The 25617-nt window shown below is 59.9% G+C and overlaps 1 protein-coding gene across 1 annotated transcript in view; it reads right to left on the bottom strand.

Annotated features, from left to right (window-relative positions):
- Nucleotides 1–1142: 1142 nt before the first annotated feature.
- The window catches only part of HDAC4 (histone deacetylase 4), a 135888-nt gene continuing 111413 nt past the window's right edge, over nucleotides 1143–25617 (bottom strand). The window contains exons 10-27 of the mRNA XM_075528828.1: nucleotides 21560–21676; nucleotides 21238–21436; nucleotides 20447–20667; nucleotides 19348–19605; nucleotides 17947–18133; nucleotides 17273–17406; nucleotides 16201–16306; nucleotides 12884–12930; nucleotides 10442–10549; nucleotides 9839–9894; nucleotides 9349–9436; nucleotides 8744–8863; nucleotides 8567–8664; nucleotides 7515–7633; nucleotides 6613–6746; nucleotides 4688–4772; nucleotides 2835–2976; nucleotides 1143–2621 (exon numbers count right to left, since the gene is read on the bottom strand). Coding sequence (XP_075384943.1) covers nucleotides 2582–2621; nucleotides 2835–2976; nucleotides 4688–4772; nucleotides 6613–6746; nucleotides 7515–7633; nucleotides 8567–8664; nucleotides 8744–8863; nucleotides 9349–9436; nucleotides 9839–9894; nucleotides 10442–10549; nucleotides 12884–12930; nucleotides 16201–16306; nucleotides 17273–17406; nucleotides 17947–18133; nucleotides 19348–19605; nucleotides 20447–20667; nucleotides 21238–21436; nucleotides 21560–21676 — 2259 coding nt within the window. The 3' untranslated portion in view covers nucleotides 1143–2581. The remainder of the gene's footprint in view (nucleotides 2622–2834; nucleotides 2977–4687; nucleotides 4773–6612; nucleotides 6747–7514; nucleotides 7634–8566; nucleotides 8665–8743; nucleotides 8864–9348; nucleotides 9437–9838; nucleotides 9895–10441; nucleotides 10550–12883; nucleotides 12931–16200; nucleotides 16307–17272; nucleotides 17407–17946; nucleotides 18134–19347; nucleotides 19606–20446; nucleotides 20668–21237; nucleotides 21437–21559; nucleotides 21677–25617) is intronic.

The raw sequence follows: 25617 nt of genomic DNA, 5'->3' as shown, positions 1-25617 counted from the left end.
GTATGTTCAAAGGAAACAAAGGCTACACGGTAATGCTTCAAGCAGGCTTTGAGGAGCTGGAGTGGGTCACAAAGGAAATGGGTCCCCCAGGCCGCTGCCTGAGGGACACTGGACGTCTGCCCCACAGTGGTCAGCTGCAAGAAAACGGAGACCGAGTGAGTCTCCCGAGCCACTGCTGGCGGGGGGAGAGGCTGGGGTCAGTGGCCCCAAGATTGGGCAAAAAATGGGGCCGGGAGGCCGGAAGAACCGGCCGGCTGAGCCCTGCCCGAGTGGGCCTGCTTGGACTCTGCATGCTGCCTCTGGGCAGAGGTCAGTCAGAAACTATGCTGTGGACATCACCACACCCCATCACCGGGCTGGGGGCTGCTTGTGAGGGCAGTGTACAAGAAAGCCCACCTTCCCCCACCCCCAGTGCAAGCTCAGCCCCCTTCGGAATGAAATTGAGGGCTTTGGGTGATGGAGGTTAAATTACAGTAAAAAGTCGGTCAAAGGAAAGGACAGGACGGCTGTCCTGCGGGGAGGGGGACATTTGGGGGGGTGGCTGTGCTGTCCCTCAAGGGTCATGGCAAGGGGGGCCCTGGGCGCACTGCTGACCCACTTCAAAGGTCCATGGAAAAGTCAATGTCAGGGAAGTTGACCAGTGGTACTCCTTAGCGCTGGGGCCCCGCAGCCTTCACCTGAGGTTCCGGGCACCCTGCCTGGGTGACCCCACGCGGGTCGCGAAGGGACACAGTGACACCCTAAAGTCCTACCAAGGTGGGTGGCCAGGAGGGCTCTCTAGATTTCCAGGGCCAGGACTCAGAAAAGACAATGGCGGGGACGTCCACATGAAAGGCCCCTGCCCTCCTGCCCACCCCTCCCCCTCCATCACTCGACGCTCGCTCTGCAAACAAACTCTGACGCAGTGGCAGCGCCTGCCCGGGAAGGGCTGCCAGCCGGCTGCACAGAGACAAAACGGGCATGATGGAGAACAGGAAGGCCCGTGAAGGGTTTTCCTAACAAAGGAAGAAAAATGTACAAGTGAGAATTTAGAAAGGAAAAACAAAGAAAGAAAGAAAGAAAGACGCCATCACCGCTCAGTAAAACCGCCGAATGGTGAGGGAAAATGTGTAAAATTCACAAAACAACGCTTATTCGGAATCTGCGTGTGAAAAAAAAAATTCATACAAAAAAAAAATCAACCCCCCAAAATTTATATCCTTTGCTACAAAAACTCATTAGATACATATGTGCATGGAGGTCCGGCGAAGGAATGGAGGCTTCTGGGAAAAACAAAACAAAACCTGAAAGCAGCAGCCTGGAGGGTAGCTGCCCGCGGTCAGAGTTGGCCACCGTGAGCGGACCGGTCGAGAGCTCAGGGTAACGTGAGCTTCAAGCGCCATCCCTTCCCAGAAATCACCTGGGCATTCAAGCTGCAAGCCCCCGGTCACCAGGGACCTTTACCACCTGTGTTTCTCATTTATATAATATATATATATATCTAGATATATATATATATACTTTTGTTTTTTTCTTCTATAAATGCATTATAAATATTTTATCAAGATTTCATAAGAATCAAGTTTCTTAGCTTGGAATACATTGGAATATATATTATACATATGTATGCATGTATGTATAGACATACACACACACATACATATATATACGTATACCTAAAATGTTAAGCAATACTTCATGCTACCTGCTTTTCATAAAAAGCATTCTGGCCATTAACACTGCGAGGTGCCCGGACATGCTGGACGGTCAAGGGGAGGGCGCTCGGTCGCTGTAAGACGCCTGAGGAAGAAGAACGCTTTGGATTGGTCAAAAGGGGGTTGGAGCTCAACACCCCAACAGTATTTGCCATTTCTTCTGTCATTTGGCAACGACCTCCGTTTGTCTCACGCAGCCGCAAGGCGTCCTCGCTGCGGGCCCCTCCCGGAGACGCTGGCGGGGTGGCCACGAAACGTCCCGCCGACCCCGCGGTTCAGTGTTTTTGTGTTTTTTTCTTAAGGCATTGTTCCTCAGGCTTTCGAAAACCCGGCCACGAACCCCCACCAGAGCAGTGAAAGGCACAAACTCGCATCTGCCAATGGCTTCCAGAGACCACGGCAGCTCCTCCGCTGCGCATCTCCGACGGTCTCCGTGCCGCCGTGCCCGCACCCCGCTGGGGCGCACCGCAGCCAGAGGCGCGAGAACGTTCTCTTGAATCACAACACAAGACAACAGGGGGTCAGACGAGCTGGGGAGTGGGGGGTCGGCGCGCGGAGACCGCGGGGATGGGTGGGAATCGGACGTTGAGCACCAGTTTGGATCAAGTTGGTTTTGAGAGATCTGTGATTGTCTCTTTCTCGTGCCAGCTGCACCCCGCAGCTCTGCCGACACACCTTTCTTCCGTCGACCCCCGGTGGCGCCGAGCGCCCCGTGCCCACGTCTGCTTGGCTGCGGCGCGTGGACGGCGGGCAGCAAAGGCTCTGGGCGCTGCTCGTCCCGGCCGCCCCTCGGGTTCCGAGGACACCCGGCAGGACGCAGGCGGACGCGGGAAATCTTGGCTGAGCTTCAAGACAGAGACGAACGAACAAGAGCAGGCGGCCGGCGGCTACAGCGGGGGCTCTTCCTCCATGGGCTCCTCCTCCGGCCTGCGGACCCCAGGAGAGAGGGGCTCAGGGGCGCCAGTGCCCAGCCCCTCCAGAGCCTGCTGCCCCTGGGGGGCCTCCCGAGAGCCGGCTCTCAGCCTCCCCCGACCTCCCAGGCTGCCCCAGCAGTTTGCCCGCTCCCTGCAGAGCCCGACTCGAGAACCTGCCTCGCTGCGCCCCAGACCCCGCCCCTGCTACCAACGGAGCAGACCTTACCTCTTCTCGGCCGTTTTGACGCCCACGGAAAGCGAGGCCATGGCGGTGACCGTCTCGGCCTCCTCGTTCTCACACTTCTGTGCCTCTACCAGCGAGTAGGCCACGGTGGAGGCGGCCCGCTGCAGGGAGCACCAGTACTTGCCTGGGGACAGAAGGCAGCAGCGGTCAGCGTCAGGTGGTCTGGGGGCTAGACGTTGTCCAGGGCTGAGGGGTGCTCCTCATGCCGCGTGGCCGGAGCAAGACCTGGGGATCGGGTGAGAACTCTGGAAGCCTCTTTCCGTGGACAGGGTGGGCACCCGGGCTGCCAACCACACGTTGCGCATCTGTGGACACTGTCTAGGACACGCCCACTAAGCCCTCTGTCCGACACACCAGCCATGAGAACAAGGACAGGAACTCCTGGGCAGTGCCTGCCCTCTTCCTCATCTGCGGATGCCACGGAGGCCATGGAGCCACCGGCCCATCTCCATGGTCTGCCAGTGTGTGTGTGGTCCTGGTGATATCTGGGTGGGGTCTGTGTGCCACTGGGGACGGGGAGTCCCTGCTTGCTGTCTAGAGGCTGGCTGGTGGGGTCCTATGCGGTACCTGGAGAGGTGGGCGAGGCCCTTGTGTGGCATCTGGTGGGGATGGAGGTGCATGTGCCAACTAGAGGAGTGGGCAGGCGGGGGTCCCACCCGGTGTCTGGCTGCATGGCTGCCCCTCCAGTCAGAGGAGTGCCTTGTTCTGTGGACCTGTAGGGAAGTGTGCTGCCGGTCCTTTCTTGCTGGGGGGTGGGGGTGGCTTGGGGGTAGACAGACAGGGGCTCGCCCTCTCACTTGTAAGGCAGGGGAGGAGCACAGAGGCGTCTGTACCACCCACCTCACCCCCATTGGCCATCATTCCTCCCCAGGCCTATCTGTAGCCTGTGTCCACCTTCTGGCAGGCTAGGTGGGAGAAGCCAGCCTGTCTCCCTTTCTGGGAACTCAAGCCTAGGAGGGGAGCTCTCAGACCACTGCTCGGCTCTGGCTGAGCCCCTTGCAGTTCCGTGTGTGTGTGTGTGTGTGTGTGTGTGTGTGTGTGTGTGTGTGTGTGTGTGTGTGTGTGTGTGTGTCCTGAAAGTGGTCACGGTGGCTTTGGGCGCATCATTGTGTGTGTGTGTGTGTGTGTGTGTGACCTGAAAGTGGTCACGGTGGCTTTGGGCGCATCATTGGGAAGTACTCAAGGTGACTGCCAGCTAAACCAGAGCCGCAGGACCTGTAGGTCTAGGGAGACTGTCCCCTGGGCTTCTTGAGGTGGTCTGGCTGTATGGGAGAACCCTGCTTCATCATTCTCCCTGGGAGCGGCTGTGGGTTTCGAACCACCGACCTTTATGTCACTTATCAGCATTTAACCACTGCGCCACCAGGGCGCTTACACCCACAGCCACTGAATCCATTCCATGGCAGTGCACCGAGAGGGCAAGAGTGGAACAGCCCCAGAGGGCCTCTGAGACCCTTTGTGCAATGGCATGGGGGCACACAGCCTCCATCTTTCTCCTTCGGAGTGGCTGGTGGGTTTGAACCGCCGACCTAGCAGTTAGCTGTGCCACCAGGGCTCCTTAACTGCTGTTACGTCCCGTTCTGCTGTGGCCAGTAGCAGGAGCCACCTGCATCCAAGGATCAGACAGACACTTTGAGAGGATACAGAGCAGCAGGTATGGATAAGCGCTCCTGCATTGGGGAGATCTGAGCACCCCGTTATACCGCACTTGAGTCAGTGAAGCGGGGTACTTCATTGCAGAGATGGCCAGTCCCAGGACACAGGCTCCCCACATCCTGGCCTGAGCCCCTCCCTCTTGCCAGCCCCCCGGGGACCCGGCCACAGGAGGGACTCACTGTGGACCTCGATGACCTTTTCCATGGACTGCACGGCATTGGAGTTGGGCCTCTGTTCTAACGTCTTCTCAGGGAGGGGGTCCAGCTGGAGAAGAATATGGGCAGTGGTCAGTATGGATCCCACCCCCCAGTGTCATGGACGGCCAAGGCCTGAGCTGGACTTCTTTGCTGAAGCCACTTCCAACCAGGGAGAAACCTCACACGCTCCCACAGAGTCGGTGCTGACTCACAACACCCCCAGTGGGTTCCTGAGACTTTAACTGTAAATGGGAGTAGAAAGCCCAGTCATTCTCCTGAGGAGCTGCTGCTGGTTTTGAACTGCCGAACATGCCGATTGCAGTCCAACATGTAACCACGACACCACCAAGGCTCCCAACAAGGAAAAGATGACTTGAAATCCCAAGAGTGGCCTTGGCATCGACTGCAGAAAGTGGATTCGCTCAGGACAGTTCAGAGGTGTTCTGGGAATCGGACAGTGGACTGCCCCAGGCAAACTTGCTTCACGCGACCCCTTTAAAGACCTCCTTTTTAATGTATGGATGTCGCTTTGAGGGCAAGGTGTGCCTGACCCCAAACCTGGGTATTTTCAGTTGCCATTCATGAGTAAGAAAGAATTAAGAACCGATGCACCTGAACGAGGGTGCTGGATAAGAAGACTGACCGGGCGGGACCCCTCAAGAACCGACAAGATCTGTCTCAGAAGAAGTACGTCAGAATGCTCCTTGGAAGCAAGGATGGAGAGACTGCGCTTTGGGCATGTTATCAAGGGAGGCCGGTCCCTGGAGAAGCACATCATGCTCGGTGACGTGGAGGAAGAGGAACTGAACAAGAGGAAGGCCCTAACAAGATAGAGGGGCACAGGGGCGGCAACAAGGGGCTCAGACATAAATCCATTAGGAGGATGGTGCAGGGCTGGCGCTGCTTCTTGCTGTTGTATTGGGGTGGGGGTCGCTATGAGACGGGACACCCCAATAACAACAGCAGTAGTCCCTGGGTGTGCTGGCCAGTGGGAAGGCAGCATGTCTCAGGGTGTCACCCTGCCATTTAGGGGCATGGTCAGTTTGTGGGAATACCAGTGTCCAGCCCCTCATCAACCACGGCTGTGCTCTGGTCAGCCCGCTTCATGATCAGCCCCAGCAGCTGGCCAGGAGCTTCTGGGAGTGTCTGTCTGCACAAGGCCTTAGCGATAGGGGTGAAAGCAGCCCAGGGAAGTGGACAGAGGACCCGGAGAGCTGTGGCCCAGATGTGGAAAGCTTGCCTTGGTTTCCCTCCCTCCCTTGAGCACCAGGATGAGGAAGGAACTAGGTGGGGAACATCCCTGGTCCTCGGGCTAGAGCCCAGAACCATTGGGGAAGGGGCAAAACTTGACCAACCCAAGAGATAAGCCCTGGCCACTGGGCCCAGAAGTGACATCAGGCTTTGTCCCAGGCCTTAGGGTGAGCTGCCAGAGGGCGCCCTAGTGGGATTCAGTCTGGACATTGCCTGTGTCAGGGACACTGGGGGATACTCTCTGACCCCTGCTCAGGCCTCACCTTGTCCACTGATGTGTCCTGTGGACTGGCTTTGCTGGCTTGGGTTCAGGCACAGCCCACCTGGAAACGCGCCCACCACGGCGAGCCAAACCCCCACTCCTTGGCTCTGCCTTTTCCCCACCAGAGCAACAAAGTGTCTGCCGAGCTCTGAGCAGATCCACCAGGGGCTGGAGGCCACCCACAGATGAGAGCCCCCACGGGGCAGGTAGCCGGGACAGACATGTGGATGCACCCCCTCCCCACCTCGCTCCTCAGCAAACACACACACACACACGAACAGACAGGGATGCACACACCTCGTTCCCCAGCAGACACATGGATAGACTCAGACACACACACACACACACACACACACACACACACACACACACGAACAGGCAGGGATGCGCGCACCTCATTCCCCAGCAGGGCGGAGACGCAAGCCTCTGAGGCATCACAGATGGCAGTCAGGTCGTGGCCACCTTCCAGGGCCAGTACGATGCGGCCACCAGCCAGGCCCATCAGCTGCTTTGTCAGGTACCCGAAGCCTGCAGGCGAGAGGGAGGGGTTGCAGCCGGAGGGGGCAGAGGGTGCCTGAGGCATGCTGGGTCGGGGAGTGGACACAAGGCCATGATCCCTTTACAAAGGCCCCCTGGGGACCAGTTGGGACCCCCACTGTGGGAGCAGGGATCTGGTAGGGATGCTTACTCAGGGGACTCAGAGGGACAGCTCAGCTTTGCAGACAGACGGTGGCGAGGTGGCCAGACACCCCTACTCCAGCTCCCCAGAGGGCCCTGGCACTGCTTACCCTCTGGTGTGTACACACATACAAGCTCACATGTTCTGTGCACTCACACACTGTACATACACACTACACACATGCACATACATACTTGTGTACACACATGAACGAGTTCACAAGTTCTATGCACACTGCACACATGCACACACTTGTGTGCACACGCACACGCTCACACGCTCTACGCACACTCACACCATTGTGTAACACACATAATATATATGGTGCATGCCTGTACATACTGGTGTGCACACACACTGACATCCACGTTATGCACACGCCCATGCCCACTGCCCCCCAGGAGAGGCACAGAATTGCTGGGATCCTCTCCTAATCCCAGGCCAAGGAAGGGCCCTGGAAGGCGGGGACTGGTCCTTCCCCTGTCCTGGCCAGAGGGGCCCCCAGTGGCCATGCAAGACTGCACAGCTGGGCTGTCTGCACGATAGAGATCCTGTCAGAACTGGAGAGGGGAGAGGAGCCCCCAGGGCAGGGAGTGGGTGGGCAGGTCCCCACTTACATTTGGCGGAGAGGTTGTAGCCCCCAAGGGGCGTGGGGTGGCCTTCCACCGCGTCGAAGCCTGAGGACACCAGCACTACGTCTGGGGCAAACTCGTTAGCTATCGGCATGACCACTGTCCTGTGGGAAGGGTTGGGTGGGTCAGCCATGGCTAAGGGAGAGACCCTGGGGGAGAGGGTGGGAAGCTGTATAGGGGGCCCAGAAGGCGGTGGTCAGCAGCTTCAGTAGTGGGGCTGGAGTGATTAGTCCGATAGGGCTGGGCTTGGGGGTGTCAGCCAGGCCAGGGACTAGAGAGGGGGGGTCAAGTGGTCAGCCAGGGCCAGAGAACCTGGGGGTATGGGTGAGCCAAGGTTAGGCTGGGGGTCCCTGGAGGCCCGATCAGCCAGTCAGGGGCAGGGTCTGGAGAATGTCATCAGGACCAGCCAGGGCCACAAGTCCAGGCAGTCTGGCCGGTCCAGTGTGGCATTTGCACCCCGCTCACACAGGGCCAAGGAGTTAGAAGGGACATGGAGCCTGAGAGTCACTGAGCCCCTCTGGGCTCATATACCCGCCTCCCCCTCCCCTGCTCAGACTAAGCAGCTACTGAGGTTCCAGAGCACATCACCCTGTCTGGCAGGAAGCCTCCACCCACTGCTGCAGCCTGGCCTCATGGAGGCAGCCAGTCAGGTGGGAGGCGCAGGCCACGTGCCAGAAACGGGGAGACTGGCGGCCTGCAGCTCCCGCCCCCCGGGGAAGTTTGAAGGAGAGAAACTACTTGAAGTGCCCTCACTCCCACAGAGCGCCTCTCTTGCTCCTTTGTAACCACTATGCCACCGGGCGAAACAGACCCCGCCCCACCCCCGGGGTGGGGGGGAGGGGGGGGCTGACTGCTTCGTCTGCGCGGTGAGTGCGGGTGGCTGTGGCCGGGCTGTGGACGCCGTCTGATGTCATGGGGGGTGGATGTGGATCCAGAGATTGGGGACATGTGTGTGCAGGGATGGGCATGCGCCTGGGTCCCGCTGTCTCTGACTGCGGCTGCGCGGAGGGAGTCGGGGGCAGGGCCAGGTGTCGAACCTGAAAGCAGTCAGGTACTCGGCGTCTCCCATGGGGGGATCAAGGCCACCAGCAAAGGCCATGTTCACGTTGAAGCCCACGCCGGGCCCTGTGCCCACCTGCGGGAGGGGGGCACAGCGTCAGGGCCTGCCCACCACCCCGCCACCGGCCGGCCGCCCCCTGGCGCCACCCGCTCACTTCGTCTGGGGCGCCGCTGCCTGGAAAGAAGTTGCCGTCGTCGTAGCGGTGCAGGGAGACGTAGAGGACGCTGGGGTCGCTGTAGAAGGCCTGCTGCGTGCCGTTGCCGTGGTGGACGTCCTGGGGGCAGGAGGGGGGGCAGCGCACTGTGAGCCCCCCCCCCCCCCCCCCCCCCCCCCGTGAGCCGTCACGCTGCTCATGGACTGACGGCAGCGAGAAGCCCGGCCAGACCTGCCCTCAGCCCCAGGTGTGACCCTGACCCAGCAGTGAGTTGGGCCTGTGCCCCGGACCAGGGCCCTGCTTCGATGTAGGTGCTCGGGTCTGGAAGGGCCCTGGCTTGGCCAGTCTTCTGTGGCTCATTAGGTGCCCATGGCCACCACGCATCGCCCTGGAGGGGCAGGGATGCAGAACAGAAGCGCCGGGTGGGGGCCGGCAGTAGCCTCCTGTGGACACACAGGGCCAGGGTCCTCTTCCTAGAAGGTTCTACCTCTATGAGGCCGATTCGTGGGCAGGACGGGTCACGCTGCCAGCAACCTCATCAGGTGCATTTCTCAGAGTCCTGGCCTGGGCGCAGTGTGAGAAGAGCAAGGGCGGCGGTCACTCACCCAGTCCACGATGAGGATCTTGCTGATGCTCAGCCGCTGCTGCAGGAGCTTGGCCGCGATGGCCACTGAGTTGAAGTAGCAGAAGCCCCTGGGGTAGGGGTGGGGGGCAGGGGCTGGGATTAGTGTTCCCGCCACAGCAGGCTCTGGGGCATGGGCTGGCCAGATAGTCGGAAACCACATCCCTGCACCCATCACATCTACACTCACACCACACACACTAAACCTAACACATACACAACACCACAGCCCCATACCATACACACACATACCACCCTGCCACACCCCTATACCCTCACACACACTGTACTCACATGCCTATGCTGGTGCCCCCCTTGGCCCCCTGCCCCCCCACCCCCCTGCCAAATGGAGTAGGCTTGTCCATTTGGTGCAGGTCAGAGGCCCGGAGACTGGCAGCAATACTGGCCCCACCTCAGAGGGCCAGGACGCATCCCCATCCCCACCCCCACCCCGACTCCCTTCCTCCACTCACATAGGTGTGCTCTCCTCCGCGTGATGTCCGGGGGGGCGGACCACAGCAAAACCATTCTGCACCAAGGGCGGGGGTGGGAAAGAGAGGCCGTATCTCACTGGGGGCACTATCAGACTCAGTGGGGGGCACTATCAGACTGGGTGGGGAGCACTGTCAGATTCAATAGGGAGTACAGTCAAGACTCGGTGGGGCACACTGTCAGACTGAGCGGGGGCACTATCTGATTCAATAGGGAGTAGTCAACACTCGGTGGGGAGCACTGTCGGATTCAGTGGGGCACATGACTGCTTCCCCCACCCCAAGCCCCTGAGCCAAGGCCTTCAATGGAGATGGCACCCAGGACCACTGGCACCCAAGGAGCCAGCTCAGATGGAGGGGCATGTGCCCTGGCTTTCTGCCAACCACTGCTGCTGGCAGCTGGCTGAGCCAGGTACTAGTGTGTATATAGGAGGGGGTGTGTGTGTGTATGAATTGCTAGTGGTCACAGGATGTCCCCACTCCAGACTCAAAGCCCTGACCCCAGGCTCCCAGTGGCCCTTCCACCTTGGGCATGTTGGAGGGGGCAGTCCCCTGAGGCCCCAGAGTGCACCGGGTCTCCCTCACCTTTAGCTCGCCGGTGGCCACCTTGAAAACCAGCTCCACCACGCAGCCCACGGCCAGCCGGGCTGCCCCTGAGGAGTGCACCTCGTTCCAGATGGTGTCACTGTCCACCTGCGGACACAGCCCTCAGTCACTGCTCTGCCCACCATGGCAGCAGCCCGGCCCCCAAGGCCTGCTGAGGTGCCTCTCCTGGGTCCCCTCCTTCGACTCCCTCTGAAGGGCATTCTTGCGTTTGGCCACGCCAGGGCCACTCAGATGCGACTTTGTCATGTTCGGGATGGAACTGGGTCAGTTTACGACGATGGGGCAAGTGGGCCCAGGCATGCGCAGGGGAGTGTCAGCCAGGACAGCGGGGAGGCGGGTGGTCCATTCTGAGAGCTGTTGACCACACCCCAGCCCTGGAGCTGGGGACCCAAAGCGTGGCTTCGGCAGCACAAGCATCTGGTTCAGGGGCCTCCGAGGGCCCTGGGGTTCTTGGTGAGTGGGGAGCCATGGCACCTTTGTGCCCGAGTCTAGGAGGTTCTCAGCTGGGGGACATTGGTCCAAAGGCTGAGCAATGCTCCTGCTCTGCTTTCTTGGCGTTCTGAGTCCCTCGCTCAGCTCATTTCTCCCTCCTTGGATCCCGTGTGAGGCACAAGGTGATGCCAACTTTTTCACAGGGAAACGGCCCACATGGCCATCCTACTGGGGCAGGGTTAGGAGTCCCGCTTCCTACTCTGGATCCTTTCTTGGCCGATGACGCCAGGCGGCATCACGGGAGACGAGGGTGCCATAGCAGACCTGCCGAGCACCGAGCGCCACAGCCCTGGCCGAGTTGGCTCATGTTTCCTGCAGCAACTCGGGGACACACTGCACGAACACCGGGTGGGCTCTTGGCTGTGTGGCCCCGGGCTCATTTATTTGGCTCGTCATATTTGAAAGGACACTGCGGCTAGTGGTGGACGTCACTGCCCGGTGGCCAGGGAGGACTCTGTGACACTCACTGGCCCTCGGCAGCACACCCACAACCTCTCCCTGTGGCCTGTCCGCTGAGCACCAGTCCCCAGGGACTCCTGGAGCCTTGCGGGCCTCAGGCAAGGAGGTCCCTCCAGTCTCCTCACAGCCCGCTAGAAGGGCAGACAGGCCACTTCAGGAGTTGGCTTCCATTTGGAGATTCAAGGGTGCCCAGAAGGATGTCCCCCGCTGCTCGGGGACTGTCTGCCGGTAGCCCCCAGTCCTGTCGATGGGGGCGCCCTGGTGGCATAGCAGTCTAGAGCTCTCCTTGCGATCTGCCTCCCTAGAGACCACAGCTGGGGACACTGTGTGTGTGTAGTAGGGGTGGGTGGGGGTGGTATTGGTTCTCTGTCAGGGTGGCCAGGGGCCCAGGAAGACTGGGCAGCACAAAGCCACTGTGGATCGGGGGGAGTGCCAGGCCTTTCTTCCTGGGATACCCATGGTCATAATGAACCTCCAGCCAGGGTCTAGTCGCTGAACTCTGTGCATCCCCAGGGGCTCCTCAAACACCAACCCATGGCACAGGGTGTCCGAGGTGAGGTCTGCACAGAGTAGGCTGCCCCAACACTCCTGCTCTGTGGCTGACTGGTGGGTCCAAGCCACTGACTGGCCAGCAACCCAGTGTCTTCCCGCCACTGCCTGTACCACTCGGAGCTGTTTCAGGTTCTGAGCTCGGGCTTGGCCGCTACCCCCACCTGTCCCCTCTTCCTGTCCAGGAGTCCCACCACAGTGGCAGGGAGCAAGGGCAGAGGCCCGCCCACCAAGGGGCAGGAATGAGGCCTGGGGAGGCTGCCCCACAGACAGCGGGCCTCTGGTGGGCTGGAGAGCCAGCGTCCAAGCAGAGGACCAGGCCTGAGGAAACCTGGCTCACTCAGTGCCCAGCTCGGGAGGTCAGTGGCAGGGCCTATCCCAGGGAGACGTTCTCATTCTTAGTAGTAGATGATAGCCACATGCTGACCACACTGGTACATGGGAAAGCTGAGTCCGAGGGCTGAGAGAGAAGCGGCGGTCACTCTTCACATACATGGCCTTCTGTATCCCCTCCAAAGTGGCGGCAGCAGCGTCCCTCACCAAGACTGCCTGTCCAAGGTGCCCTGTGTTTGCTGCTCTCCGCAGCTCCTGGGAGGAGGTCACAGGCTGGTGGGTACTCTTGAGCCTGGGCTCCTAGTCAGGTAGCTTCAGGTGGGGCCTGTGATTGGGCCCCCCCAGGACCTGTCATCCCCATCCAATGCAAGCAATAGGTTCTACAGGAGCTGGCTTGCCAGAGGCAGGCCGAGTCTCACTGGCCATGAACTTGCCAAGGCTCAGAGGACCCTGTGGGGGGTGGGAGGTGCACTTGAGCCGAGCCCCACGTGGCCATGTGGACACTCACTGTGAAGGGCATGTGCGGACTGGGCAGTCCCCGTCACCCCGACAGAGTGAGCCCTGAGAGTGTGCGCTGCAGATACTCACCCCAACCCCTCCACACGGGAGCCGCACGAACACCGAGGTGAGGGCACCTGTGGGGGTTAGAGGGCAGTCAGGCCAGGCCGCCAGCCCCACCCACCGGGCCAACAAGGGTGGCATGGCACCTGTCCAAGCCAAGTTCCCCCCACCCCCCGAAAACCGTGATGGCCGGCATCTGCAGGCTGAGCTGGGGTGCAGAACTGCAGGAGAGCCCTGTCCTCTGGCCAGAAGCCCTGCCTCCAAGTCGCAGCCTGTTGGGGTAGAGCCCTTTGGGGAGCAAGCGGGGCTACTCGGAGACTCTGGGGACCCTGGCCATGTCCCACATACCCGGGACCCCTGTGCACCCTCGGTATGTGGCTATGGGCTGCATGTCCCCACCTGTGTCCCCCTCACTGGACTGCACCAGGCTGAGCAGAAGTCCCAGGGCAGCATGTCCCCTAGAAGCCCACCATCCCTGGCGCCTACATGTTTCCAGGGACAAGGGGCCACCAAGCTGCCTGGAAAACTCTCCCAGGCCCCAGAGAAGCTGGCTGTGTACTGCGGGGGCCAGTGGCATCTCTAGTGGGGCCTGAAGCAGCCAGCGGCTACCTGGGCTCTCTGAGCACCTTGGGGGTCCCGCTGTCCCACTTTGCAGACCCCTGCCCTCCATATCCAGGGTGCCCCAGCCCAAACTCTTTCTTGTTCTGCACTTCCAGGCCAGAGCTCTGGGGGTGAAAGTGGCCATTGGGTAGAGGTGGTCTCCATACCGGGTGATGGATCTCTACCACCAACCATCATGTCCCCCAACCCAACCCCAAACACATTGACAAGATTGGGGCCCTGCCAGGATGGTGGTCTGGGGGCTTGTTCAGGCTGCTCTCTGCCGATGAGCGTGCACTGTGGGGCCAGGATGGTGCACATGTGTGCTCTATGCTGGGCCTGCTCCCTCTCCCCGACGAAGCTTGCCCTGCAATGCTGCCTGGTCCTGTCACCATGAGCCCTCCAGACAGACCTTTGGATTTCTGATCACCATCCTAATCCCACAGCCACAGAGGAACACTCCCTCTGTGCAGTCAGTTCACAGCGGCCCTACAGGGCAGAGTAGAACTGCCCCTGTGGGCTTCTAAGACAGTCCATCTTTCTTGTTGTCTGTCCACTCCAACTCACAGTGACCTGATGTACAGCAGAGCAAAACACCGCCCGGTCCTGCACCGTCCTCACAAGTGTTCTTAGGTTTGCGCCCACGGTTGCAGTCAGTGTGTCCGCCCATCTTGTCCAGGGCCTTCCTCTCTGTCGCTGCCCCTCCACTTTGCCAAGCACGATGCCCTTCTCCGGGGACTGACCACACATCCAGAGAACCCGAGACGAAGTCTCACCATCCTTGCCTCTAAGGAGCGCCCTGACAGGCCTTCTCCCAGGACAGATGTGCCGGTTTGCTGGCAGTCCCTGGTCCTTCTGCATTGATTCTTCTTGGGTCTTCCTTCTTCAACGTCCCACTTCCACAAGCGCAGGAGGCAATGGAGAAACCCCGGCTCAGGTCAGGCGCACCTTAGTCCCCAAAGTCACATCCTGCTTTTCCCCACTGGAGAGAGGCCTCGTGCCGCAGACTGGCCCAACGCAGCGCGTTGCTTAGTCTCTTGCCTGCGGCTTCCACGAGCACTGATGGTGGATCCAAGCAAGACACAGCCCTTGCCAACTTCAACCTTTCCGCCGTGCACCACAATCCTACCTAGGGGTGCAGCTGTGGTCTCCACGGGGCATTGTGACCCCTACTGAAGGCTGCACTCCTTGATCTTCATCAGCAAGTGCTTCCCGTCCTCCCTTTTGGCAAGCAACGTGGTGTCATCTGCATATTGAAGATTATTAATAAGCCTTCCTCCAATCCTGATGCTGCATTCTTCTGCACATAAGCCAGCTTCTCTGACGATTTCCTCAGCGTGCAGAGTGAGCAAGCACGGTGAGGGGCTACAGGCCTGGCTTTAAACCAGGCAGCGCTCCCTCCTGTTTGCATGACTGCCTCTGGATCCACGTACCAGTTCCTCAGGAGCACAAGCAGGTGCTCGGTGACTTCTGCTCCTCCCGAGGGTGTCCACAGTCACAATCCACACATCCGCACGCCTTTGCCTTTCACTGGAGTTGGGGTTACCTACCATTGAGGGGCGCACGGGCCTTGTCTGTGAGCCTGACACATTGGCGGTCTCCTCACAGGCCGGGGGTGGGGGTGAGGTTCGCACAGCGAGTGGGACCTCCCTTCCCTTCTAAGGGGCCTCATGGATTCAGTGCTAAGGAAGCTCCCTTACTAAGGTGACCCACGCCTGTCAGAGGGCCCTGCATGGCCAGAGAGCCTGTTGGTGGGTCTGAGTCCCTGGGTCCCACTGGGAGCCGCCGGCGAGCTGGGGGCCTTGTAAGCGTGTTTCTGTGAGAACTGCAGTGAGGGTCTCCTGGGTGGGTCACGTGGGGGGGAGGTAGGGGGGCTGGGGGCCTGTGTATGGTGTCCTGTAAAGGGTACGGAGGGGGACCTGGGGGGCTGTGTGTACGGAGGCTTCGGTCAGCTGGAAGCCTCTGATGTGGGATCCCTCCTGTGTGGGACTGCAGTGAGCTGGGGACTTTGTCTGGGGCCCCATGATAGGCTGAAGGGAGCTAAGGTCTGTGGGGGGCCTGTAGGTTATGCGGGGGTCCTGTGGGAGGGGGTGCTTAGGGAGCCTCATGGTGGGTCTTTCTCCTTCCAAGACTCGGGTTGGAGGTGGGCTGCTTTGCTGTGAGATACACAGAGGGCAGGTTTGGGACCCCCAGCTGGCCAGTTCCAACCTTACTCAGCCATGTGCTGTGCAGCCAGGGCCATGGGAGTGGGGGTGGGGGCCCAGTGCTGAGCAGACCGCCCACTGTGTCATTCTTACTGCCTCGTCTTCTGGGGGGCAAGGGGGCTGCTGCTGCTACTCGGGGAGGGGCCAGTGCTGGGCAGGACCAGGGGACCAAGTATGATGGCATGCCCAGGGTGGAGCTGGGAGAGCCAGGAAGGAGCACCCCAAGGCCATGGCCAGTGGGGGGCCCCAAGTTCCCAGACCTCCAGTCTGAGTATCTGGGAACACCGAGTCTGAGTCCCCACAAACCCCGAGTCCACCCCAGGAGCTGCTGTCCTCTGTTGAGCCTCTAACACCTAACCCCCTCCCAGGTGCCCCAACTTGGAGGAGAGGCCTGTGTTGGGATGAGGAGCTGAAGCCCTCTCCTGCCATTGCCCCATGGGCCCAGGGGACTGGGGACAGGTTGGCTGCAGCCTCAGTGCACAGGTGAATCTGAGCTCCAGGAGAGAGTACAAGAAGCAGGCCCACCCAGCAGTTTCTTACTGTCCAGTTTCTGCCGATTGAGGGGGTTGGTGCCGTAGAGCAGGGCGTGGGACTCGGAGTGGACCGTCTGCAGCTCCTCCAGCGTGGCCTTGCGTCCACGGATGCACTGTGGGGACAGGGAGCCGGCTGTCACACGGGGCCACCAGGGCCCAGGGACCCCATGACAGATGTGTACAGTGAGGATGGGGCCCCAGTGAGCAAGTATAGGGACAGGATGGCCAGGCTCCCATGTCAGATGTCACCCTGCCTGGCCCTCTGCCCTTTGCGGGGCCTCGCCCTGTGACATTCAGCCTGCTTCGGCTCCTGGGGAAGGTGGGCTGCTATGGGCAGCTGTGAGCTCACCGTCTGGGCAGAAGTTGCTCTGCTATCCAACCTCCACCAAAGGCCCCCAACCCCCACCCTGCCCCTAGACCTGTTTCCTGAGAGCTGAGCTGCTGCGGGTGTGCCCCTGAGGCCGGCAGCTGCCTTGCTGGGCTCAGCCTGGAGGAACCCCTGGATCTTCTGAAGCAGCTCCTGATGCCCACGGAGTGCCCTCGGGCTCCCCGGGGATGGGACTCAGAGCAGGGGTGCCCTCCTGTGTGATCCAGTAGGAGGAGCAGGAGCTGACCCCACACAGGCCCTGCTCAGCCGAGCCTCTGCTGCCCTCCAGTGGTGAAGCCAGGGTTCCACACAGGCTTCTCGAAGTTTCTTCACCCCACAGGCCCAGGAGCCCTGGGTGCTGATGGGAGCCCTGGACGTGGCTGTAGGCCCCCCTCATAGACAGGGACACTGAGTGACCCCCACAGGCCCACTCGCTTGCCTGCCCTCCCTGCTCAGGGCTCAGTGTGGGGTTCGGAGGCTCGTCAGGCCCATTGGACCTGGCTGAGAGCAGTCCTGGCCCTCCCAGGGGTCACAGGTGAGAGGAAGGGGACAAGGCGGGGCAAACTCACTTCAAAGGAGACCTCCTGACCCACATAGGGATGGAGGCCCAGGGGACCTGCAGAGTGGCCAGACAGGCCGTCCCAGCTCCCACCTCATCCCCCAGTCCTCCCTGGGGGTCCCAGAACCCTTGCTCTGCCGCCTGGTCACCCACCTCACACTTCCCCCGGAGGCCGGTCTCCTGCAGGCGCGACCAGATGCTCTGGATACGGCCGGCGTGCTCAGGGTGGCTGTGTGTGCTCCCACACCCACACTGGTGCTTCAGCATGAGCGTGTCATACACCAGGCCTGCGGGGCACCCAGCGGGTGGGGATGACAAAGGCAGGGGTCAGGGCAGGGTGAAATAGGACTGGGCTCCTTTAGCAGCAGAGGAGAACGAGGGTGCTCTCCCAGGCCTGGCTGGCCGAGCTGCAGGGAACAGAGATGCCTGGGTGTGTGGGTACCTATGTGGGCAGCTGAATGGGTGTGTGGGTGGGTCCCCAAGTGGTTGGCCCCCAGAGGCTGGCTCTAATCAGGGGACAGCGCTTGGCAGATATGGGAGTGATCAGAGGAGCAAGACCATGAGGCCCAGAGCTTGAGAGAGACCAAGCCCTGTGAGTTAAGGCAGTGGTGCCTGTGGGGTGGGGGCTGTGTGGGCAGTGGGGGGGGGAGCTGCTGGTGGTGGCGGCCTCCTGCTATGACCTGCAGCGCTGGAGCCCGCCCACTCAGCCCCACTCCATGCGAGCTGGGTCTTGGCGCAGCCCCGCCCCCACTGCCCTACAGGAGCTGCACTGGCCATGGGCTGCAGCACTCCCACCACTCGCCCTGTGGGGCCCACTGGGCTTCTACCTGTTGTGAAGCGTGGCTTGGTTGGGGACTCTTGCACAGACATAGGGAAGGTGGCGGCTGCCGGGGAGGACTGCGCCCGGGACAAGGGCCGGTGGCCGCCAAAGGACACGGGGATGCCGGCCGCCTCCATGGACGCCTGGTAGTTCCTCAGCTGGTGGATCCGCTGCTGCTCCAGGAGCAGGGCTTGCTGGGGGCGGGGGTGGGAGGACATGCTTCTGTTGATTCAGGGTTATGTCATGCCTCAAAGTACACATGCACACGCATTCTTTCTTACAGACCAACCGTAGATCATGCACGTAGATCATGCACGTGTCCACCCACGCATGTATCCACCCAACCATCCATCCATCCATCTACTCACCTACCAACCCATCCACTCACTCTATCAATACACTTATCCATTTATTCATCCACCCACCCTCACACTCATCTATTATTCATCCATACACCCATCTTTCTATCAATTAATTAATTCTTTCACTAATCACATATCCATCCATCCATCTATCCAACCACCCACATATCCATTTATTTAGCTATCAATATATCCATCCATCCATCCATCCATCTATTCTTCTTCCCTCCCTCCCTCCTCCCTATTTATTCACCAATCACAATCCATCTCTCCACCCACCCAACCATCTATTCATCCACTATGTGTTCATCAACTATTTATCCACCCACCTACTCATCCATCTATCCATCTCTCTCCACCCATCCACAAACTCACCTTCGTCTCCATCAATCCCCCACCATCCACCCATATATCCATTCAATCACTTATTCATCGATGCATCCATCAATCCAATCTTTCTATCCACCCTCCCCCTCATCCATCCATGCCCCCCTTGCTGAGCACACAGGGGCTGGCCCCACAGTCTTGGCCAGTCAGCTGGGCGAAATCTGCCTGTCCCACAGGTCTGTGGGCATGAGGTGCACTTCTGTCTCCAGGGGTGGGGGTGAGAGCCTTCACTGAGGATCTGGTCAAAGACTTAGGAAGGGCTCAGTCAGTGTCCAGTGGAGCTGGGACCAGTGGGGTCCAGCTGGGCATCTGAGGAGGGTGGTACCCAGAGGAGCAGGGTCAGGTGGTGATGGGGAGAAGGCTCTGGCTGAAGGCAGTATGAGTGGGGACAGTGTGAGGTTCGCTGAGGGCTTGGCTGGGAGCAGAGTGGGTTAGTCGCTGGGCTGTTGAGAGAAAGGCCGGAGGTTCAAACCCCACCCCAACGGCACCAAGGAAGAAAGACGAGGCTGTCTGCTCCAGTGAAGGTGGACGGGCTTGGGAACCCTGCCAGGGTCACTCGGAGGTGGACATGACTGGACGCAGCAGGTCAGGTGGGGAGCACGGGCACTGATGGTACCGCCCTGAGGAACGGAGGCTGATGCTGGGCTAGCTGAGCTCACCTGTCGGAAGAGCAGCTCCTGCTGGCTGGCCTGGCGCTGGCCCGCCTCAGCCTCCCTTGGGGGCTCGGCCTCCTCGCTGTCGCTCTCGGGGGGCTCCTGCTTCACGTGCACACCACCTAGCGTGAGCGGCCCCTTCTGGCCTGGCAGTCGGTCCACATAGGACTCCTCCAGCAAGGCCTGGTGCTCCCGCAGCTCCTCCTCCGTCTCCTCTGGGTGGCTCTCCGGCTGCCGCGCTGGCTCGCTGGGCTTGGGGAGGATCTGCAGGGAGAGGGGCGCTGATGGGGGTGGGTCTCTTCTGGGGGAGGGTCGTAAGAAGGAAGGTGATAGGGGTTGGGGAGTCCACCCAGGGGCAGGGCACTGGGCTGGGGGTCCGAGGAGGCCACTCAAAGGGGCTTTATCTCAACGCCACCCTTGGGTGATAGTCAGTCGCGAGCCTGGCTCCCATTTCGAAGGCCAGCATACCAGCCACCCTCCCCTGCTCCTCACAAACTCTTGAGAAGGGGCCTGTCTGAGGGGCGCCTGCATTCCCGGGGGCATGTAGTCTCCTTGGGTAGCGGGCTCCACCACTTGTGAGGCAGCCAGCCCCAGGCTTTTGGGGGTCCCCATGTCATGGCAGAGTTGGGGACATCCTGCCATGTTAACTCAATGAGGAGTCACGGTCAGTGTCCCTCAGGTGGAAGACTTCTGTGCTGAGCGAGTGCTGGGCCCACTCACTCCCGGACACACCTCCCCTTTGATGCTCTGCAGTGGTGCTGTGTCAGATAGGGTGTGGGGGCTGATCGGACACCACCCTGCCCTCACAGGGGTGACAGGGGGCCCATACTCCCCCATCCCCACCTCCTGTCATTTCTTCCCATCGCCCCACCCCTCGAGGCTCCTGCTGGGCTGTGGAGCTAGCTACAGGTATGGGAGATGGAGGTGTGGGGGCGGGGTGCCTGTAGACCTGGCTGACTCAAGTTTAGAGCACCTGTGGGCTGTGGGCCACCTGCTGCCCCATGGACCCTGTGTTGACGAGGGATCCACCTGCCCCCCCCCTATGCCGCCCGCCCCCCCTTTGTGCCACCCGGCCCCCCTGCCCCTCTGTGCCGCCCGGCCCCACCTGGCCCCCTCCGTGCAGCTGCTGGAACTGCTGCTTGTGCTTCTCCAGGAACTGCTGGTGCTGCTGCTGCATGACCAGGTGTTGCAGGGCCTGCGTGTTCTGGGGCAGCGGCGCCGACTGCGTGCGTCCCAGCGGGCGGTGCTGCCGCAGCTTGTGCACGGATGGGGACACGCGCTCGGCGCCCACCAGGGCCTGCGCGTGGAGGGGCAGCGCACCCAGGCCTAAAAGAGACCATCGGGGAGCAGGTGGGTGGGTGGGGCCTCGGGTCGGAGCCCGCTTCTCTTGCAGAGGCTCTTGGCTGAGTTCTGCAGCTCGGGAGCCTGCTGGCACAGTGGGTCGGGCACAGGGCTGCTCGTGACAAGGTTGAAGGTCCAGATCCTCCAGCCACTCCATGGGAAATGGCAAGGCTGACCGTCTGGGACCCCTGGGTCACCCCCCCGCCCCCCTCAGCTGTCCTCCAGGGCAGTAGGCTTGGTGTCGGGAGTCTGTAGCTAGGACTCTCCAGGTGGCAAACAGTACGGCGCTCAGTGCCTGGGCGAATGCCTGAGATGCCACAAGCCCCTGCCAGGTGCTCAGGAAGCAAGGTCTGGTCATCCCCTCACAAACAGTGCCCACAAGCTTGGGGGCACGCGCCAGTGTCACCCAGCATGCTCCAACCCCCACCCTTGAGTTAGAGCCACTTGGCATGAACTGCCCTTTAGGGGGCCTGGGGGAGGGGGTCTGTTGTCCATCAGCCCAGCCCAGTGGGCGTGGGGCCTGCCCGTGGGGTCAGCGCCACAGGCCTGGCTCACCTGTGACCAGGGGCGCCTGTGCCGGCGACTGCTCCAGGAGCACGAGGTGCTGCAGCAGGGGGTTGTGGGCTGCCCCTGCGTCCCGCTCCAGGGCTGAAGTGCTCAGGTAGGGGGCGAGGTGGGGGCCGGGGAAGAGGGAAAGGCGCTGCTGCAGGGTGGGGAGTGGCAGGCGGTCGGTGTCCTGCTGGCCGGCGGCACCCTGGGGTGAGGGAGATGGTCAGGGCCCAGGGCTGTGGCCCGGCCCAAGCATGGAAGACACATGGCCGTGACACACAGGCTGTCACACCAACTGCCCTGCAGGCATCCCCCAAGGGCTACTCACGGCAGAAGGGCCGGTGGCGGGCAGCCCCAGCGTGATGTTGGGTAAGGAAGGTGACGTGTAGAGGGGCAGCTGGGCCACTGAGCTCTCCCGGGCCGCTAGTCGGTGTGCGAGGCCAGTCTGTGGGCAGATCACAGGGTGAGCATCAAGCTAGGGCCTACCATGGCCTGGCCAGGGGTGACCACAGACACCCCATCTGTACAGTCAGATGATAGGCAACAGTGGAGGCCAGCAGCCCAGGGACTCCCATGGAGCAGGGACTCCGCACCCCTGGGCAGCTCTGAGATAACCCTGGTGAGAGACGGGTAGCTCTACCATCATAAGGCTGCCCCGACCTCAGAGAAGAGAATAACTGTGGGGGAGGGGGCTACCCCTGGAGGCCCCCATCTGCCAGGAGAGTCTGGCCACCATGTCTCAAAATCCACACTCAGTGACTGATAGTGACCCCATAGGGAAGAACTGAACCCTGTGGATTTTCCGAGACTAGAACTGTTTACGAGTAGAAAGCCTTGCCTTTCTCCCGAGGAGCGGCTGCTGGTTTTGAACTGCCGACCTTAGAGATCACACCCTTGGCCCTAGAACAAAGCTGATTGGAAATGACCTTAAGAAAGTACCTAGAGAAATGACCCTGCTGCAAGCTGTGGGCAGCAGAGCATGGGTTCTTACTGCCATGTGCCATTGAGCTGGGTCAGAGGGGAGGCCACCCCACCTCCGGACACCGGAAAGACCCGCTGCAGTCCGGCGCCTGCCAGCCTCACAGCCAGTGCTGTTTGGGGCTGCCGTGCAGCCACTGGGTCAGTCCCTATCAGGACGGTCTTCTTTTTGCTCCCCCCCTCTGGCCCAAAGTGACAGCAGTATCCCAGGATGTGGGGCCTGGTGACCACATCGCCCCAGGGAGGACACCCAAGCTATGGCATGTGCACAGCTGTGCCAGGTGGGGCTTCTGCTTTATTGTCACTCTGGCTGGACAGTGCATGTGTCCAGGAACCGAGTGGACCAGGGAGCCCACGAGGCCAGCAGTCAGGCTGGGGCAGTGAGGACGGAGAGTGGTGACCGGTGTCGGCGGCTGAGGAAGGAAGAGTGACATCTAGCACCATGATGCTCCATTTCCAGGAGGGAGTTGGGGGGCTGCTTTGCAGGGGCTTGGGGTCCATCCCCACTGTGAGCAGGCCGCGCTCAGGGGCCAGGGGCTGGACTTTCGCTCCTGAACTTTCACCGCCTTGGCGAGAGGGCCAGCGAGACAGCTGCTTTGTCCCTTGGCAGCTCTGCAGGGTCACTTCTCCAGAGAAGCGGTTTCGTGTTCCTGTTGGCTGCCCACTCACACACTGCCCGCTGCCCCTCAGATGGCACGGCTTCTGTGCCTAGGACAGGCATGCTGGCAGGCTCTCCCACGCTTTTCTCGCCTGAGCTCCTGCCCACTAGTAGAACACGGAGTCGGGAGTGCTGCTGCCTGCCTTCTGCCCAGGCGTGGATCCCATGGGCAGGCACGGCCCGCCTGGTAGTGCGGGGCAAGTGACCACACTGTGTCCTCTGTGTGCTTCAGGATCGTTGGGCTTGTCCGAATCTGAGAGTTCAGGTTCCTGTCACCCAGACTGGCACCCCCAGTTCCAGAGATTTGTGGGGACTCCAAATCTGACCACTGAGCCCCTTTCCCTGCTGACCAGGAGTGCTCAGGGACACACTTCCGGGCCTGAAAGACAGAGGGCAGCAGTGAGCATGCTGGGTCCCAGAGGTGACCCATGGAGAGGGCAGCCTGATCAGCTTGGTGCACAAGGCCAAGGTGACTGTGGGCCACTGGGCTGGTGGCCGGATCCCTGCCTGTGTGTCTGGCCCCTAAAGGGTCCATGTTTAAGGCTCCCTCCCTGGGAGAGTTAAGGCATGTGCATTACCGCGAGAGTGTGTCCGAAGTCCTCCACCGATGGGAGAGATGCTTTCTTTTTAAATAAACTCATGCAAGTATGGACTGGAACTGGACTGCGAGCCTTTTTGAATCACACACATATTCTAGCACAGGAGTTGTGAAGATGCACCCCGCCTGAAAATGAAGCCATGAAAGCCCACCTCCAACAAGGTCTCGGAACTCCCTATATGAACTGCTAATCCCACTCCTAACCACGAACCCCCAATACTAACCATGAACCCCCAATACTAACCACGACCCCCCAATACTAACCACGAACCCCCAACACTAACCACTAACCCCCAATACTAATAACTAACCTCCAATACTAACCCCCAATACTAACCACGAACCCCCAATACTAACCACTAACCTCCAATACTAACCACGAACCCCCAATACTAACCACGAACCTCCAATACTAACCACTAACCCCCAATACTAACCACGAACCCCCAATACTAACCATGAACCCCCAATACTAATCACTAACCTCCAATACTAACCACTAACCTCTACTAACCACAAACCTCCAATACTAACCACGAACCCCCACTACTAACCACTAACCCCACTACCAACCACTAACCCCAATACTAACCACTAACCTCCAATACTAAGCACAAACCTCCAATACTAACCACGGACCTACAATACTAGTCACTAAACTCGTCATAACCAGTGACTTATTATACTAACCACTAATCCCTATACTAGCCACTACCCTCCACTACTAACCACTAACTGCCAATATGAACCACTAACCCCACTAACCAGTAACCACCCACACTGACCAATAACTACCAGTACTACCCACTGACTGCCAACACGAACCATTAACCCCCAACACTAACCAGTAACCACCAACACTGACCAATAACTACTAGTACTACCCACTGACTGCCAACACGAACCATTAACCCCCAACACTAACCAGTAACCACCAACACTGACCAATAACTACCAGTACTACCCACTGACTGCCAACACGAACCATTAACCCCCAACACTAACCAGTAACCACCAACACTGACCAATAACTACCAGTACTACCCACTGACTGCCAACACGAACCATTAACCCCCAACACTAACCAGTAACCACCAACACTGACCAATAACTACCAGTACTACCCACTGACTGCCAACACGAACCATAAACCCCCAACACTAACCAGTAACCACCAACACTGACCAATAACTACCAGTACTACCTACTGACTGCCACACGAACCATTAACCCCCAACACTAACCACAAACTGCCAATATGAACCACGAACCCCAATAGGACTAAGCCAGTCTGTGCGGGAGAGAGGACCGAGGAACCCCACTATTTCCACTAATTCCTAATGTTCACTAATAACTCCTGGGACTGACCTCTTTCAGTTCATTAACCAGAGTATGGGTTGGAACGGACTCAATGAGACCTGACCACCACCACCATGCCCAGTACTGACCACTAACCTCCAGCACTGAGGACGAACCCCAACAGCACTGCAGCTGTGAGGTGGCACCACGTCAGTTCCAACACTGAGGTACCCCAGGTGCAGCACAGTGAAACACCGGCCCTCTACTCTGCCAAGCATGACATCTTCCCGGGACTGGTCTCCCTGACATCATGTGCAAGGTATGTGGACGAAGTCGCACCACCCCTGCTGCTAAGAAGCACTCTGGCCATACTTCCCTTGGCAGCCCACGGTACTTCCAATATTCTTTGCCAGCACCCCCGTCCAACGATGATGCTTCTTCAGTCTTCCTCGCTCCACCCCCCACTTTCACGTGCATACGAGATGAATGGCGAACACCTCGGCTTGGACCAGGCGCGCCTTAGTCCTCAAAGCCACACCTGCATTTCGTTCCGACACGGCACTGCGCTCCTGTGTAGCCTGTACTTGGGTGGAGGGATCCGTGGAGCAAGAGGCAATTTGTGACCGGACAAGGGAGCACAGTGTGGTGTCCAACCGGGAGAGGCGTCAGGGTGTGTCCTCTCTCCATACTTATTCAGTCTGGGGCTCAGATAATCATCAGAACAGCTGGGCTATGTGAAGGACAGGGCGGCATCAGGATGGGAGGGCGGCTTACGAGCCACCTGTGTGCAGCGTGCGGATGGCACAACCTGGCATGCTGAACGTGAGGCCTCGAAGCACTTGTGGATGAAGAT

The sequence above is a fragment of the Tenrec ecaudatus genome, chromosome 13 (assembly GCF_050624435.1).
Source record: "Tenrec ecaudatus isolate mTenEca1 chromosome 13, mTenEca1.hap1, whole genome shotgun sequence".
NCBI classification, from domain to species: domain Eukaryota; kingdom Metazoa; phylum Chordata; class Mammalia; order Afrosoricida; family Tenrecidae; genus Tenrec; species Tenrec ecaudatus.
Note: the sequence above shows the minus strand (reverse complement) of the source record. Positions and strands in the feature narration are given on the sequence as shown.